The sequence below is a fragment of the Hyla sarda genome, chromosome 7 (assembly GCF_029499605.1).
Source record: "Hyla sarda isolate aHylSar1 chromosome 7, aHylSar1.hap1, whole genome shotgun sequence".
In the NCBI taxonomy this organism is placed as follows: domain Eukaryota; kingdom Metazoa; phylum Chordata; class Amphibia; order Anura; family Hylidae; genus Hyla; species Hyla sarda.
Genome location: NC_079195.1, coordinates 235628914 through 235647582, shown reverse-complemented (window position 1 = coordinate 235647582; position 18669 = coordinate 235628914). Strand labels below are relative to the sequence as shown.

At 47.5% G+C, this 18669-nt stretch overlaps 1 protein-coding gene across 1 annotated transcript; it reads right to left on the bottom strand.

The window, feature by feature from the left end:
- Positions 1–275: 275 nt before the first annotated feature.
- Positions 276–17016, bottom strand: LOC130283527 (von Willebrand factor C domain-containing protein 2-like). The gene is made up of 3 exons (XM_056533159.1): positions 15672–17016; positions 5275–5404; positions 276–1339 (listed from the first exon to the last, which is right to left on the bottom strand). The coding sequence occupies exons 1-3, from the start codon at positions 15978–15980 to the stop codon at positions 1155–1157; spliced, it is 624 nt and encodes a 207-aa protein (XP_056389134.1). The 5' UTR covers positions 15981–17016; the 3' UTR covers positions 276–1154.
- Positions 17017–18669: the final 1653 nt, after the last annotated feature.

The window sequence follows — 18669 nt, the reverse complement described above, 5'->3', positions numbered from 1 at the left end:
ATGGAGCTGTTATGGGGGGACTCTGCCCCCGTCAGTGATATAGAGCTGTTATGGAGGGACTCTGCCCCCGTCTATGATTGTGTGGTGGGGGGGTCTGTCCACTTTGGATGCTTCTTGTAATTCTTTTTCTATGACCTGTGTCGGGTTTGGAGACAATAATATTGTATCCTCCGTCTTTACAGTTTTCATAAAATAATTGGTAAAATTCAGTGGTCTGGTCTTTATTCCCAGCGCGTGACGTCAGTGTGAACGGCGCCAAATGAGAAGACAGAGGCAACGGAAGAAACGTTTAATGTCATCCTGACGTGTTCTGCTTCCAGCGCCATCGCCTGCGCTGTCAGAACACGAGGTCAATGTTAGTCTAATCATAACACAAGGCGTCATGTCCTCCATTAGTAAAGGGGGCTTCCACCAAGACCTGGGGGAGGTATCTACAGTCTGCTCTCAGAATCCCAATATATACCAAACAGGGGAGCCGATATATATATATCCAGGGCCGAGATCCTACGGAACCAATCACAGATGTCCTGGCATCGTCAGTCAGGCCTATCCTACATTATAACATTGTATTTAATGGTAACATAGTTTCTACTGTTCCCCACCCCTGAACAGGCCACCACCCATTAAAAGCCCATAGCCCTGCCCCTGATCTAAAGAGGTCACCACCCATAAGAAGTCTATAGCTCTGTCCTTGCTCTGAGCAGGTTATCACCCAAAAAGCATTAGTCCCACCCCTGCCCTATACAGGTCACCACCCATAAGGAGTCTATAACTGCCCTATACAGGTCACCACCCATAAGGAGTCTATAACTGCCCTATACAGGTCACCACCCATAAGGAGTCTATAACTGCCCTATACAGGTCACCACCCATAAGGAGTCTATAACTGCCCTATACAGGTCACCACCCAAAAAGTGTCAGCCCCACCCCCCACAGATTATAGCTGCTGACACCTTGACTCCACATTTGGGGGGGGGGGGGGGGTATAAAGTGTTTGGCCGCAGTTCTACACATCACCAAATCTGTAAAGTAAGTACAAACCACCATGTTTATACAGTGCTACACTCAAATGTTAGTATAACTAATCAGGGGAGGGGCAGTCTGGGCAGGGTCTGTACTGAGTGCTCCACCCTCTAGGAGTTCTGCCCCACCCTCTAAGAGTTCTGCCCCTCCTCTGTGCTGCAGTTTTGCATCTTCTCACAATTGGCCAGCCGGTTTCCTTCCCAGTAGCCGACATCCTGCCCATCATGACAGCGACACTTGGTACAAGAGTCCACCCACACGTACTGACCAGCGGGAATTACGCGGCTCCGGGAGGCGTCAGCATAGCAGTTGGGACCTGGAGTGGGTGACAATTATAACTGTTATTATAGACAGCGTACACATTATGGTATACAGCACAATGTCTCACCGCTCCACCTGCTCCAGAAAGGGGCGCTCTGGAGTTAGAGGCAGTAAACCAGCCCATACCCAGCTCGGGTTTATTGGATCAGTCTAGATAATCCTCTGGATTTGCCGGTATTACTAAGCTAGAAATGGCCAGATTTGCGCAATGGGGGTGAGACCCAGCATCCATCCAGTCTGCTCCTATATGCCCGCCCACCTCATGAATATTCATGGACCCTCACCCATGTGACCACGAAGTGGAGAGGCATAAAGGAGCAGAGGGGATGCTGGGTCTCACCCCCATTGCGCAAATCCGGCCATTAGATTAGCAGGACCGGACGGTGGATCCAGGATATTCTCCATCACCCCCTGTACTTGAGTCCTCTGTCAGTTTCCCTTTAAGCCGAATTTATTCAACCACATGACATCCCCCTCTACACTGGACCACACAATGTAGGTCTATGGAGGTCAAGAATCTACTGATCTCCACTTACAGAGAACCCGAGGGGTAGGTGCTCTGTGATTCAGCAGTGATCTGTAGGGGACGCTATAACCTCAAATCTGGGGGCCCCGGCTGAGAAAGAAACAGGGAAGGAGACCCACAAAATAAGGAGGTGGAATGAGGCGGAAGAGGAGGTGGAAGGAGGCAGAAGAGGAGGCGGTGGAAGGAGGCAGAAGAGGAGGCGGTGGAAGGAGGCAGAAGAGGAGGTGGAATGAGGCGGCAGAGGAGGAGGTGGAAGGAGGCAGAAGAGGAGGTGGAAGGAGGAAGAGGCAGAGGTGGAAGGAGGCAGAGGTGGAAGGAGGCAGAAGAGGAGGTGGAAGGAGGCAGAAGAGGAGGTGGAAGGAGGCAGAAGAGGAGGTGGAAGGAGGCAGAGGAGGGGGTGGAAGGAGGCAGAGGAGGGGGTGGAAGGAGGCAGAGGAGGGGGTGGAAGGAGGCAGAGGAGGGGGTGGAAGGAGGCAGAGGAGGGGGTGGAAGGAGGCAGAAGAGGAGGTGGAAGGAGGAAGAGGCAGAAGGAGGAAGAGGCAGAGGTGGAAGGAGGAAGAGGCAGAGGTGGAAGGAGGAAGAAGCAGAGGTGGAAGGAGGAAGAGGCAGAGGTGGAAGGAGGAAGAAGCAGAGGTGGAAGGAGGAAGAGGCAGAGGTGGAAGGAGGCAGAAGAGGTGGAAGGAGGTGGAAGGAGGCAGAGGTGGAAGGAGGCAGAGGAGGGGGTGGAAGGAGGCAGAGGAGGGGGTGGAAGGAGGCAGAGGAGGGGGAAGGAGGCAGAGGGGGGTGGAAGGAGGCAGAGGGGGTGGAAGGTGGCAGATGAGGAGGGGGTGGAAGGAGGCAGAGGAGGGGGTGGAAGGAGGCAGAGGAGGGGGTGGAAGGAGGCAGAGGAGGGGGTGGAAGGAGGCAGAGGAGGGGGTGGAAGGAGGCAGAGGAGGGGGTGGAAGGAGGCAGAGGAGGGGGTGGAAGGAGGCAGAGGAGGGGGTGGAAGGAGGCAGAGGAGGGGGTGGAAGGAGGCAGAGGAAGGGGTGGAAGGAGGCAGAGGAAGGGGTGGAAGGAGGCAGAAGAGGAGGTGGAAGGAGGCAGATGAGGAGGTGGAAGGAGGCAGATGAGGAGGTGGAAGGAGGCAGATGAGGAGGTGGAAGGAGGCAGATGAGGAGGTGGAAGGAGGCAGAGAAGGATGTGGAAGGAGGCAGAGGGTGTGGAAGAAGGCAGAGGAGGGGGTGGAAGGAGGAAGAGGCAGAGGTGGAAGGAGGCAAAGAAAGAGATGGAAGGAGGAAGAAGGTGAAAAGAGGCAGAAGAGGAGGTGGAAGGAGGCAGAGGAGGTGCAAGGAGGTAGAATGAGGCGGCAGAGGAGGAGGTGGAAGGAGGCAGAAGAGGAGGTGGAAGGAGGCAGAAGAGGAGGTGGAAGGAGTCAGAGGAGGAGGTGGAAGGAGGAAGAGGCAGAGGAGGAAGAGGCAGAGGTGGAAGGAGGCAGAAGAGGAGGTGGAAGGAGGCAGAAGAGGAGGTGGAAGGAGGCAGAAGAGGAGGTGGAAGGAGGCAGAAGAGGAGGTGGAAGGAGGCAGAAGAGGGGGTGGAAGGAGGCAGAGGAGGGGGTGGAAGGAGGCAGATAAGGAGGTGGAAGGAGGCAGATGAGGAGGAGGAAGGAGGCAGATGAGGAGGTGGAAGGAGGCAGATGAGGAGGTGGAAGGAGGCAGATGAGGGGGTGGAAGGAGGCAGAGGAGGGGGTGGAAGGAGGCAGAGGAGGAGGTGGAAGGAGGCAGAGGAGGGGGTGGAAGGAGGCAGAGGAGGGGGTGGAAGGAGGCAGAGGAGGGGGTGGAAGGAGGCAGAGGAGGGGGTGGAAGGAGGCAGAGGAGGAGGTGGAAGGAGGCAGAGGAGGGGGTGGAAGGAGGCAGAGGAGGGGGTGGAAGGAGGCAGAGGAGGAGGTGGATGAGGTGGAAGGAGGCGGAGGAGGTGCAAGGAGGTGGAAGGAGACAGAGAAGGTGCAAGGAGGTAGAGGACGTGTAAGGAGGCAGATGAGGAGGTGTAAGGACGCAGATGAGGAGGTGGACGGAGGCTGAGGAGGCAGAAGAGGAGGTGGAAGGAGGAAGAGGCAGAGGTGGAAGGAGGAAGAGACAGAGGTGGAAGGAGGCAGATGAGGAGGTAGAGGTGGAAGGAGGCAGAAGAGGAGGTGGAAGGAGGCAGAGGAGGAGGTGCAAGGAGGCAGAGGAGGAGGTGCAAGGAGGCAGAGGAGGAGGTGCAAGGAGGCAGAGGCGGTGGAAGGAGGCAGAGAAGGATGAAGGTGGCAGAGGGGGTTGAGGGAGGCAGAGGAGGGGGCGGAAGGAGTCAGAGGAGGGGGCGGAAGGAGGCAGAGGAGGGGGTGGAAGGAGGCAGAGGAGGGGGTGGAAGGAGGCAGAGGAGGGGGTGGAAGGAGGCAGAGGAGGAGGTGGAAGGAGGCAGAGGAGGAGGTGGAAGGAGGCAGAGGAGGTGCAAGGAGGCAGATGAGGAGGAGGTGGAAGGAGGCAGAGGAGGAGGTGGAAGGAAGCAGAGGAGGTGGAAGGAAGCAGAGGAGGTGGAAGGAAGCAGAGGAGGAAGGAGGCTGAGGAAGTGGAAGGAGGCAGAGGAGGTGGAAGGAGGGAAATGGAAGGAGGTAGAGGGAGTGGAAGGAGGCAGAGGAAGTGGACTGAGGCAGAGGAGGTTGAAGGAGGCAGAAGAGGAGCAAGGAGGGAAGTGGAAGGAGGCAGAGGAAGGAGGCAGAGGAAGTGGAAGTAACTGGAGGATGGAGGCCGAGGAGGTGGAAGGAGGGAAGTGGAAGGAGGCAGAGGAAGTGGAAGGAACCGGAGGATGGAGGCAGAGGAGGTGGAAGGAGGGAAGTGGAAGGAGGCCGATGAAGTGGAAGGAGACAGAGGAAGTCGAAGGAACCAGAGGATGGAGGCAGAGGAGGTGGAAGGAGGCAGAGGAGGTGGAAGGAGGCAGAGGAAGTGGAAGGAAGCAGAGGAAGTGGAAGGAGGCAGAAGAGGAGGAAGGAGGCAGAGGAGGTGGAAGGAAGCAGAGGAGGTGGAAGGCATAGGAGGAAGAGGAGGAGGAAGAGAAGGTGGAAGGAGGCAGAGGAAGTGGAAGGAGACAGAGGAAGTGGAAGGAAGCAGAGGAAATGGAAGGAAGCAGAGGAAGTGGAAGGAGACAGAGGAGGTGGAAGGAAGCAGAGTATGGAGGCAGAGGAGGTGGAAGGAGGTGGAAGGAGGCAGAGGAAGTGGAAGGAAGCAGAGGAGGTGGAAGGAGACAGAAGAGGTGGAAGGAGACAGAGGAGGTGGAAGGAGGCAGAGGGTGCAAAGAAGCTGAGATCATGCTCATTGCACTGTTTTCTGGCCACGTACATGAACCCCATGAGTCACATGATACCAATAGCCCCCACATCATCTCATACTGACCATCTTTACATTGGGGGCAGCACTGTCCCTTCTCATACACTGGGTTCACACAAGATGGGGGAGCACAGTCAGCGACCAGGCAGCGGGCGATGCCATCTGTTTCACAAGTGCATTGTTCACAAGCTGAAGGCTAAAAGACATAAAATATCAACTATAGAGGAAGATATCAGGATGTATACAGAAGACTATAGAGGAGATATCAGGATGTATACAGGAGACTATAGAGGAGAGATATCAGGATGTATACAGGAGACTATAGAGGAGATATCAGGATGTATACAGGAGACTATAGAGGAGATATCAGGATGTATACAGGAGACTATAGAGGAGATATCAGGATGTATACAGGAGACTATAGAGGAGATATCAGGATGTATACAGGAGACTATAGAGGAGATATCAGGATGTATACAGGAGACTATAGAGGAAGATATCAGGATGTATACAGGAGGCTATAGAGGAGATATCAGGATGTATACAGGAGACTATAGAGGAGATATCAGGATGTATACAGGAGACTATAGAGGAGATATCAGGATGTATACAGGAGACTATAGAGGAGATATCAGGATGTATACAGGAGACTATAGAGGAGATATCAGGATGTATACAGGAGACTATAGAGGAGATATCAGGATGTATACAGGAGACTATAGAGGAGATATCAGGATGTATACAGGAGACTATAGAGGAAGATATCAGGATGTATACAGGAGGCTATAGAGGAGATATCAGGATGTATACAGGAGACTATAGAGGAGATATCAGGATGTATACAGGAGACTATAGAGGAGAGATATCAGGATGTATACAGGAGGCTATAGAGGAGATATCAGGATGTATACAGGAGACTATAGAGGAGATATCAGGATGTATACAGGAGACTATAGAGGAGATATCAGGATGTATACAGGAGACTATAGAGGAGATATCAGGATGTATACAGGAGACTATAGAGGAGATATCAGGATGTATACAGGAGACTATAGAGGAAGATATCAGGATGTATACAGGAGGCTATAGAGGAGATATCAGGATGTATACAGGAGACTATAGAGGAGATATCAGGATGTATACAGGAGACTATAGAGGAGATATCAGGATGTATACAGGAGACTATAGAGGAGATATCAGGATGTATACAGGAGACTATAGAGGAAGATATCAGGATGTATACAGAAGACTATAGAGGAGATATCAGGATGTATACAGGAGACTATAGAGGAAGATATCAGGATGTATACAGGAGGCTATAGAGGAGATATCAGGATGTATACAGGAGACTATAGAGGAGATATCAGGATGTATACAGGAGACTATAGAGGAGATATCAGGATGTATACAGGAGACTATAGAGGAGATATCAGGATGTATACAGGAGACTATAGAGGAGATATCAGGATGTATACAGGAGACTATAGAGGAGATATCAGGATGTATACAGGAGACTATAGAGGAGATATCAGCATGTATACAGGAGACTATAGAGGAGATATCAGGATGTATACAGGAGACTATAGAGGAGATATATCAGGATGTATACAGGAGACTATAGAGGAGATATCAGGATGTATACAGGAGACTATAGAGGAAGATATCAGGATGTATACAGGAGACTATAGAGGAGATATCAGGATGTATACAGGAGACTATAGAGGAAGATATCAGGATGTATACAGGAGACTATAGAGGAGATATCAGGATGTATACAGGAGACTATAGAGGAGATATCAGGATGTATACAGGAGACTATAGAGGAGATATCAGGATGTATACAGGAGACTATAGAGGAGATATCAGGATGTATACAGGAGACTATAGAGGAGATATCAGGATGTATACAGGAGACTATAGAGGAAGATATCAGGATGTATACAGGAGACTATAGAGGAAGATATCAGGATGTATACAGGAGACTATAGAGGAGATATCAGGATGTATACAGGAGACTATAGAGGAGATATCAGGATGTATACAGGAGACTATAGAGGAGATATCAGGATGTATACAGGAGACTATAGAGGAGATATCAGGATGTATACAGGAGACTATAGAGGAGATATCAGGATGTATAGAGGAGACTATAGAGGAGATATCAGGATGTATACAGGAGACTATAGAGGAAGATATCAGGATGTATACAGGAGACTATAGAGGAGATATCAGGATGTATACAGGAGACTATAGAGGAGATATCAGGATGTATACAGGAGACTATAGAGGAGATATCAGGATGTATACAGGAGACTATAGAGGAGATATCAGGATGTATACAGGAGACTATAGAGGAGATATCAGGATGTATACAGGAGGCTATAGAGGAGATATCAGGATGTATACAGGAGGCTATAGAGGAGATATCAGGATGTATACAGGAGACTATAGAGGAGATATCAGGATGTATACAGGAGACTATAGAGGAAGATATCAGGATGTATACAGGAGACTATAGAGGAGATATCAGGATGTATACAGGAGACTATAGAGGAGATATCAGGATGTATACAGGAGACTATAGAGGAGATATCAGGATGTATACAGGAGACTATAGAGGAGATATCAGGATGTATACAGGAGACTATAGAGGAGATATCAGGATGTATACAGGAGACTATAGAGGAGATATCAGGATGTATACAGGAGACTATAGAGGAAGATATCAGGATGTATACAGGAGACTATAGAGGAGATATCAGGATGTATACAGGAGACTATAGAGGAAGATATCAGGATGTATACAGGAGACTATAGAGGAAGATATCAGGATGTATACAGGAGACTATAGAGGAGATATCAGGATGTATACAGGAGACTATAGAGGAGATATCAGGATGTATACAGGAGACTATAGAGGAGATATCAGGATGTATACAGGAGACTATAGAGGAGATATCAGGATGTATACAGGAGACTATAGAGGAGATATCAGGATGTATACAGGAGACTATAGAGGAGATATCAGGATGTATACAGGAGACTATAGAGGAGATATCAGGATGTATACAGGAGACTATAGAGGAGATATCAGGATGTATACAGGAGACTATAGAGGAGATATCAGGATGTATACAGGAGACTATAGAGGAGATATCAGGATGTATACAGGAGACTATAGAGGAGATATCAGGATGTATACAGGAGACTATAGAGGAGATATCAGGATGTATACAGGAGACTATAGAGGAGATATCAGGATGTATACAGGAGACTATAGAGGAGATATCAGGATGTATACAGGAGACTATAGAGGAGATATCAGGATGTATACAGGAGACTATAGAGGAGATATCAGGATGTATACAGGAGACTATAGAGGAGATATCAGGATGTATACAGGAGACTATAGAGGAGATATCAGGATGTATACAGGAGACTATAGAGGAGATATCAGGATGTATACAGGAGACTATAGAGGAGATATCAGGATGTATACAGGAGACTATAGAGGAGATATCAGGATGTATACAGGAGACTATAGAGGAGATATCAGGATGTATACAGGAGACTATAGAGGAGATATCAGGATGTATACAGGAGACTATAGAGGAGATATCAGGATGTATACAGGAGACTATAGAGGAGATATCAGGATGTATACAGGAGACTATAGAGGAGATATCAGGATGTATACAGGAGACTATAGAGGAGATATCAGGATGTATACAGGAGACTATAGAGGAGATATCAGGATGTATACAGGAGACTATAGAGGAGATATCAGGATGTATACAGGAGACTATAGAGGAGATATCAGGATGTATACAGGAGACTATAGAGGAGATATCAGGATGTATACAGGAGACTATAGAGGAGATATCAGGATGTATACAGGAGACTATAGAGGAGATATCAGGATGTATACAGGAGACTATAGAGGAGATATATCAGGATGTATACAGGAGACTATAGAGGAGATATCAGGATGTATACAGGAGACTATAGAGGAGATATATCAGGATGTATACAGGAGACTATAGAGGAGATATATCAGGATGTATACAGGAGACTATAGAGGAGATATCAGGATGTATACAGGAGACTATAGAGGAGATATCAGGATGTATACAGGAGACTATAGAGGAGATATCAGGATGTATACAGGAGACTATAGAGGAAGATATCAGGATGTATACAGGAGACTATAGAGGAAGATATCAGGATGTATACAGGAGACTATAGAGGAGATATCAGGATGTATACAGGAGACTATAGAGGAGATATCAGGATGTATAGAGGAGACTATAGAGGAGATATCAGGATGTATACAGGAGACTATAGAGGAGATATCAGGATGTATACAGGAGACTATAGAGGAGATATCAGGATGTATACAGGAGACTATAGAGGAGATATCAGGATGTATACAGGAGACTAGAGGAGATATCAGGATGTATACAGGAGACTATAGAGGAGATATCAGGATGTATACAGGAGACTATAGAGGAGATATCAGGATGTATACAGGAGACTATAGAGGAAGATATCAGGATGTATACAGGAGACTATAGAGGAAGATATCAGGATGTATACAGGAGACTATAGAGGAGATATCAGGATGTATACAGGAGACTATAGAGGAAGATATCAGGATGTATACAGGAGACTATAGAGGAGATATCAGGATGTATACAGGAGACTATAGAGGAGATATCAGGATGTATACAGGAGACTATAGAGGAGATATATCAGGATGTATACAGGAGACTATAGAGGAGATATCAGGATGTATACAGGAGACTATAGAGGAAGATATATCAGGATGTATACAGGAGACTATAGAGGAGATATCAGGATGTATACAGGAGACTATAGAGGAGATATCAGGATGTATACAGGAGACTATAGAGGAGATATATCAGGATGTATACAGGAGACTATAGAGGAGATATCAGGATGTATACAGGAGACTATAGAGGAGATATCAGGATGTATACAGGAGACTATAGAGGAAGATATCAGGATGTATACAGGAGACTATAGAGGAGATATCAGGATGTATACAGGAGACTATAGAGGAGATATCAGGATGTATACAGGAGACTATAGAGGAAGATATCAGGATGTATACAGGAGACTATAGAGGAGATATATCAGGATGTATACAGGAGACTATAGAGGAGATATCAGGATGTATACAGGAGACTATAGAGGAAGATATCAGGATGTATACAGGAGGACTATAGAGGAGATATCAGGATGTATACAGGAGACTATAGAGGAGATATCAGGATGTATACAGGAGACTATAGAGGAGATATCAGGATGTATACAGGAGACTATAGAGGAGATATATCAGGATGTATACAGGAGACTATAGAGGAAGATATCAGGATGTATACAGGAGACTATAGAGGAGATATATCAGGATGTATACAGGAGACTATAGAGGAGATATCAGGATGTATACAGGAGACTATAGAGGAGATATCAGGATGTATACAGGAGACTATAGAGGAGATATATCAGGATGTATACAGGAGACTATAGAGGAAGATATCAGGATGTATACAGGAGACTATAGAGGAGATATCAGGATGTATACAGGAGACTATAGAGGAGATATCAGGATGTATAGAGGAGACTATAGAGGAGATATCAGGATGTATACAGGAGACTATAGAGGAGATATCAGGATGTATACAGGAGACTATAGAGGAAGATATCAGGATGTATACAGGAGACTATAGAGGAGATTTCAGGATGTATACAGGAGACTATAGAGGAAGATATCAGGATGTATACAGGAGACTATAGAGGAAGATATCAGGATGTATACAGGAGACTATAGAGGAGATATCAGGATGTATACAGGAGACTATAGAGGAAGATATCAGGATGTATACAGGAGACTATAGAGGAGATATCAGGATGTATACAGGAGACTATAGAGGAGATATCAGGATGTATACAGGAGACTATAGAGGAGATATCAGGATGTATACAGGAGACTATAGAGGAGATATCAGGATGTATACAGGAGACTATAGAGGAGATATCAGGATGTATACAGGAGACTATAGAGGAGATATCAGGATGTATACAGGAGACTATAGAGGAGATATCAGGATGTATACAGGAGACTATAGAGGAGATATCAGGATGTATACAGGAGACTATAGAGGAGATATCAGGATGTATACAGGAGACTATAGAGGAGATATCAGGATGTATACAGGAGACTATAGAGGAGAGATATCAGGATGTATACAGGAGACTATAGAGGAGATATCAGGATGTATACAGGAGACTATAGAGGAGATATCAGGATGTATACAGGAGACTATAGAGGAAGATATCAGGATGTATACAGGAGACTATAGAGGAAGATATCAGGATGTATACAGGAGACTATAGAGGAAGATATCAGGATGTATACAGGAGACTATAGAGGAGATATCAGGATGTATAGAGGAGACTATAGAGGAGATATCAGGATGTATACAGGAGACTATAGAGGAGATATCAGGATGTATACAGGAGACTATAGAGGAAGATATCAGGATGTATACAGGAGACTATAGAGGAGATATCAGGATGTATACAGGAGGCTATAGAGGAGAGATATCAGGATGTATACAGGAGACTATAGAGGAGAGATATCAGGATGTATACAGGAGGCTATAGAGGAGATATCAGGATGTATACAGGAGACTATAGAGGAGAGATATCAGGATGTATACAGGAGGCTATAGAGGAGATATCAGGATGTATACAGGAGACTATAGAGGAGATATCAGGATGTATACAGGAGACTATAGAGGAAGATATCAGGATGTATACAGGAGACTATAGAGGAGATATCAGGATGTATACAGGAGACTATAGAGGAGATATCAGGATGTATACAGGAGACTATAGAGGGAGATATCAGGATGTATACAGGAGACTATAGAGGAGATATATCAGGATGTATACAGGAGACTATAGAGGAGATATCAGGATGTATACAGGAGACTATAGAGGAGATATCAGGATGTATACAGGAGACTATAGAGGGAGATATCAGGATGTATACAGGAGACTATAGAGGAGATATATCAGGATGTATACAGGAGACTATAGAGGAGATATCAGGATGTATACAGGAGACTATAGAGGAGATATCAGGATGTATACAGGAGACTATAGAGGAGATATCAGGATGTATACAGGAGACTATAGAGGAGATATATCAGGATGTATACAGGAGACTATAGAGGAGATATCAGGATGTATACAGGAGACTATAGAGGAGATATCAGGATGTATACAGGAGACTATAGAGGAGAGATATCAGGATGTATACAGGAGACTATAGAGGAAGATATCAGGATGTATACAGGAGACTATAGAGGAAGATATCAGGATGTATACAGGAGACTATAGAGGAGATATCAGGATGTATACAGGAGACTATAGAGGAAGATATATCAGGATGTATACAGGAGACTATAGAGGAGATATCAGGATGTATACAGGAGACTATAGAGGAGATATCAGGATGTATACAGGAGACTATAGAGGAGATATCAGGATGTATACAGGAGACTATAGAGGAGAGATATCAGGATGTATACAGGAGACTATAGAGGAGATATCAGGATGTATACAGGAGACTATAGAGGAGAGATAGTGTCAGTGTATGATGTAGAGGAGGATAGTCCTCAGTGTATGATGTAGAGGAGGATAGTCCTCAGTGTATGATGTAGAGGAGGATAGTCCTCAGTGTATGATGTAGAGGAGGATAGTGTCAGTGTGTGATGTAGAGGAGGATAGTCCTCAGTGTATGATGTAGAGGAGGATAGTCCTCAGTGTATGATGTAGAGGAGGATAGTCCTCAGTGTATGATGTAGAGGAGGATAGTGCTCAGTGTATGATGTAGAGGAGGATAGTCCTCAGTGTATGATGTAGAGGAGGATAGTCCTCAGTGTATGATGTAGAGGAGGATAGTCCTCAGTGTATGATGTAGAGGAGGATAGTCCTCAGTGTATGATGTAGAGGAGGATAGTCCTCAGTGTATGATGTAGAGGAGGATAGTCCTCAGTGTATGATGTAGAGGAGGATAGTCCTCAGTGTATGAAATAGAGGAGGATAGTCCTCAGTGTATGATGTAGAGGAGGATAGTGCTCAGTGTATGATGTAGAGGAGGATAGTCCTCAGTGTATGATGTAGAGGAGGATAGTCCTCAGTGTATGATGTAGAGGAGGACAGTGCTCAGTGTATGATGTAGAGGAGGATAGTCGTCAGTGTAGGATGTAGAGGAGGATAGTCCTCAGTGTATGATGTAGAGGAGGATAGTCCTCAGTGTATGATGTAGAGGAGGATAGTCCTCAGTGTATGATGTAGAGAAGGATAGTCCTCAGTGTATGATGTAGAGGAGGATAGTGCTCAGTGTATGATGTAGAGGAGGATAGTGCTCAGTGTATGATGTAGAGGAGGATAGTCCTCAGTGTATGATGTAGAGGAGGATAGTCCTCAGTGTATGATGTAGAGGAGGATAGTCCTCAGTGTATGATGTAGAGGAGGATAGTGCTCAGTGTATGATGTAGAGGAGGATAGTGCTCAGTGTATGATGTAGAGGAGGATAGTCCTCAGTGTATGATGTAGAGGAGGATAGTGCTCAGTGTATGATGTAGAGGAGGATAGTGCTCAGTGTATGATGTAGAGGAGGATAGTCCTCAGTGTATGATGTAGAGGAGGATAGTCCTCAGTGTATGATGTAGAGGAGGATAGTCCTCAGTGTATGATGTAGAGGAGGATAGTCCTCAGTGTATGATGTAGAGAAGGATAGTCCTCAGTGTATGATGTAGAGGAGGATAGTGCTCAGTGTATGATGTAGAGGAGGATAGTGCTCAGTGTATGATGTAGAGGAGGATAGTCCTCAGTGTATGATGTAGAGGAGGATAGTCCTCAGTGTATTATGTAGAGGAGGATAGTGCTCAGTGTATGATGTAGAGGAGGATAGTGCTCAGTGTATGATGTAGAGGAGGATAGTGCTCAGTGTATGATGTAGAGGAGGATAGTGCTCAGTGTATGATGTAGAGGAGGATAGTCCTCAGTGTATGATGTAGAGGAGGATAGTCCTCAGTGTATGATGTAGAGGAGGATAGTCCTCAGTGTATGATGTAGAGGAGGATAGTCCTCAGTGTATGATGTAGAGGAGGATAGTCCTCAGTGTATGATGTAGAGGAGGATAGTCCTCAGTGTATGATGTAGAGGAGGATAGTCCTCAGTGTATGATGTAGAGGAGGATAGTCCTCAGTGTATGATGTAGAGGAGGATAGTGCTCAGTGTATGATGTAGAGGAGGATAGTCCTCAGTGTATGATGTAGAGGATAGTCCTCAGTGTGTAATGTAGAGGAGGATAGTCCTCAGTGTATGATGTAGAGGAGGATAGTCCTCAGTGTATGATGTAGAGGAGGACAGTGCTCAGTGTATGATGTAGAGGAGGATATTGCTCAGTGTATGATGTAGAGGAGGATAGTGCTCAGTGTATGATGTAGAGGAGGATAGTCCTCAGTGTATGATGTAGAGGAGGATAGTGCTCAGTGTATGATGTAGAGGAGGATAGTCCTCAGTGTATGATGTAGAGGAGGATAGTCCTCAGTGTATGATGTAGAGGAGGATAGTCCTCAGTGTATGATGTAGAGAAGGATAGTCCTCAGTGTATGATGTAGAGGAGGATAGTCAGTGTGTGATGTAGAGGAGGATAGTCCTCAGTGTATGATGTAGAGGAGGACAGTGCTCAGTGTATGATGTAGAGGAGGACAGTGCTCAGTGTATGATGTAGAGGAGGATAGTCCTCAGTGTAGGATGTAGAGGAGGATAGTCCTCAGTGTATGATGTAGAGGAGGATAGTCCTCAGTGTATGATGTAGAGGAGGATAGTCCTCAGTGTATGATGTAGAGAAGGATAGTCCTCAGTGTATGATGTAGAGGAGGATAGTCCTCAGTGTATGATGTAGAGAAGGATAGTGCTCAGTGTATGATGTAGAGGAGGATAGTGCTCAGTGTATGATGTAGAGGATAGTCCTCAGTGTATGATGTAGAGGAGGATAGTGCTCAGTGTATGATGTAGAGGATAGTCCTCAGTGTGTGATGTAGAGGAGGATAGTCCTCAGTGTATGATGTAGAGAAGGATAGTGCTCAGTGTATGATGTAGAGGAGGATAGTGCTCAGTGTATGATGTAGAGTAGGATAGTGCTCAGTGTATGATGTAGAGGAGGATAGTGCTCAGTGTATGATGTAGAGGAGGATAGTCCTCAGTGTATGATGTAGAGGAGGATAGTCCTCAGTGTATGATGTAGAGGAGGATAGTCCTCAGTGTGCGATGTATAGACCCCTTACTATAATCTTATACCCTCATATACCCAATCAGGGGGCAGTAAACATACCCAGGGGGCACATATAACCACTTACCTTGAAGTTCTCCCCCAGTTCATACGTCTCTCCTCTGTATTCGCAGCCGATCTTCTCACAGCGGGGGCAGCAGTCGGTGGGGTAGTTGCTGATGTGGATGCAGGCGGGTGGCAGAGCAGTGCACTCGGTCTTGGCACAGGCCGGGCCCTCGGGGGTGCACTCACACTGGGTGCAGTGATCCGAGTCCAGGAAGTACCATTCTCCAACATAGTAGACGCTGCCATTGGCCTCACAGGTGCTGACCGGGGAAGTCAGGGATCGGCCCATGAGGGTAAGGAGCAGCAGGGACAGTGCCCAGGTGCCCAGCATGGTGCCCACAGTGGAAGCTGCCACTAGACAAGTGCACAAAAATCTGATGATCAGGTGGTTGTATTTCCTGGGGTGTATGCCCAGTCAGGCAGTGGTATCTGCCAGGTGGGGGTATCCCAGGTGCGGTGTTTGCCCAGTCAGGCAGTGGTATCTGTAAGGTGGGGGTATTCCAGGTGCGGTGTATGCCCAGTCAGGCAGTGGTATCTGTAAGGTGGGGGTATCCCAGGTGCGGTGTTTGCCCAGTCAGGCAGTGGTTTCTGTCAGGTGGGGGTATTCCAGGTGCGGTGTTTGCCCAGTCAGGCAGTGGTATCTGTCAGGTGGGGGTATCCCAGGTGCGGTGTTTGCCCAGTCAGGCAGTGGTTTCTGTCAGGTGGGGGTATTCCAGGTGCGGTGTTTGCCCAGTCAGGCGGTGGTATCCCGGGTGCGGTGTTTGCCCAGTCAGGTGGTGGTATCCCAGGTGCGGTGTATGCCCAGTTAGGCGGTGGTATCTGTCAGACGGTGGTATCCCAGGTGCGGTGTATGCCCAGTCAGGCGGTGGTATCACAGGTGCGGTGTATGCCCAGTCAGACGGTGGTATCCCAGGTGCGGTGTATGCCCAGTCAGGCGGTGGTATCCCAGGTGTGGTGTATGCCCAGTTAGGCGGTGGTATCTGTCCGACGGTGGTATCCCAGGTGTGGTGTATGCCCAGTTAGGCGGTGGTATCTGTCCGACGGTGGTATCCCAGGTGCGGTGTATGCCCAGTCAGGCGGTGGTATCAGTCAGGCGGTGGTATCAGTCAGGCGGTGGTATCCCAGGTGCGGTGTTTGCCCAGTCAGGCGGTGGTATCCCAGGTGCGGTGTATGCCCAGTCAGGCGGTGGTATCAGTCAGGCGGTGGTATCAGAATCGTCTGCTCGCCGCTCTGTAGAAGATCCCACAGATGACCATGCGTTTCCCCCTCTGCCCACCGCACCCCCCGGTCTGGACACGACTATTCCTGGTGTTCAGACTGTGCAGGGAGCGGAGGAGTTTGCAGTGTGGTGAGGCTGGGGGTCTGGCTGTGCCCCCCGCCCGCAGCCCTTTATGAGGAGGGAGGGCTCGGCTCCCATTACAGCTTATTCTTCTGCTGTCTCCTGGGCCGGCCTCCAGCATGTGATCCGATACCCCCTACCCCTCCCCCCAGAGGAGGGGGGCAAATCAACCACAGGACAGAGCACCTGGGCGTCATGGAGTTAACTTAAAGGCCAGGTGCCCTCTTGGCGGAGCCGCAGGTCATCTGATGTCTGTCGTGGAGCCTCCAGAAGTTTTAACTTTTGTGCGGTTGAGTTTGAATCATGTGGCCCTGATGTGAAATGTGTAACACATGATCAGTGGTCACATGACATCTGGCGGTCAGGATGATCGGGCTCAATATCAGCAATAATCGCATGAACATCAGATCGCCAGTGACATCATCAATATGGCGGAGGCGTGGGGGCAACCATGTATGAGGAGACATGACTGATCACAGGCGTACACGTGTATGAGGAGACATGACTGATCACAGGCGTACACATGTATGAGGAGACATGACTGATCACAGCCGTACACATGTATGAGGAGACATGACTGATCACAGCCGACTACACGTATGAGGAGACATGACTGATCACAGCCGACTACACGTATGAGGAGACATGACTGATCACAGCCGTACACACGTATGAGGAGACATGACTGATCACAGCCGTACACATGTATGAGGAGACATGACTGATCACAGCCGTACACATGTATGAGGAGACATGACTGATCAGAGCCGTACACATGACTGATCACAGCCGTACACATGTATGAGGAGACATGACTGATCACAGCCGTACACATGACTGATCACAGCCGTACACATGTATGAGGAGACATGACTGATCACAGCCGTACACATGTATGAGGAGACATGACTGATCACAGCCGTACACATGACTGATCACAGCCGTACACATGTATGAGGAGACATGACTGATCACAGCCGTACACATGTATGAGGAGACATGACTGATCACAGCCGACTACACGTATGAGGAGACATGACTGATCACAGCCGTACACACGTGTGAGGAGACATGACTGATCACAGCCGTACACACGTATGAGGAGACATGACTGATCACAGCCGTACACATGTATGAGGAGACATGACTGATCACAGCCGTACACATGTATGAGGAGACATGACTGATCACAGCCGACTACACGTATGAGGAGACATGACTGATCACAGCCGTACACACGTATGAGGAGACATGACTGATCACAGCCGTACACACGTATGAGGAGACATGACTGATCACAGCCGTACACATGTATGAGGAGACATGACTGATCACAGCCGTACACATGTATGAGGAGACATGACTGATCACAGCCGTACACATGACTGATCACAGCCGACCACACGTATGAGGAGACATGACTGATCACAGCCGTACACACGTATGAGGAGACATGACTGATCACAGCCGTACACATGTATGAGGAGACATGACTGATCACAGCCGTACACATGTATGAGGAGACATGACTGATCACAGCCGTACACATGACTGATCACAGCCGACCACACGTATGAGGAGACATGACTGATCACAGCCGTACACGTATGAGGAGACATGACTGATCACAGGCGTACACACGTATGAGGAGACATGACTGATCACAGCTGTACACATGACT

What these genes read in the sequence shown, in the direction of transcription:
- LOC130283527 (XM_056533159.1), bottom strand. Translation starts at nt 15,980, where the DNA reads ATGCTGGGCACCTGGGCACTGTCCCTGCTGCTCCTTACCCTCATGGGC. An exon ending in AACTGGGGGAGAACTTCAAG is followed by an intron (nt 5,405 to 15,671) that starts GTAAGTGGTTAT and finishes TATGTCTTTTAG; the next exon opens with CCTTCAGCTTGTGAACAATG. An exon ending in CTGCCCCCAATGTAAAGATG is followed by an intron (nt 1,340 to 5,274) that starts GTCAGTATGAGA and finishes CACCCACTCCAG; the next exon opens with GTCCCAACTGCTATGCTGAC.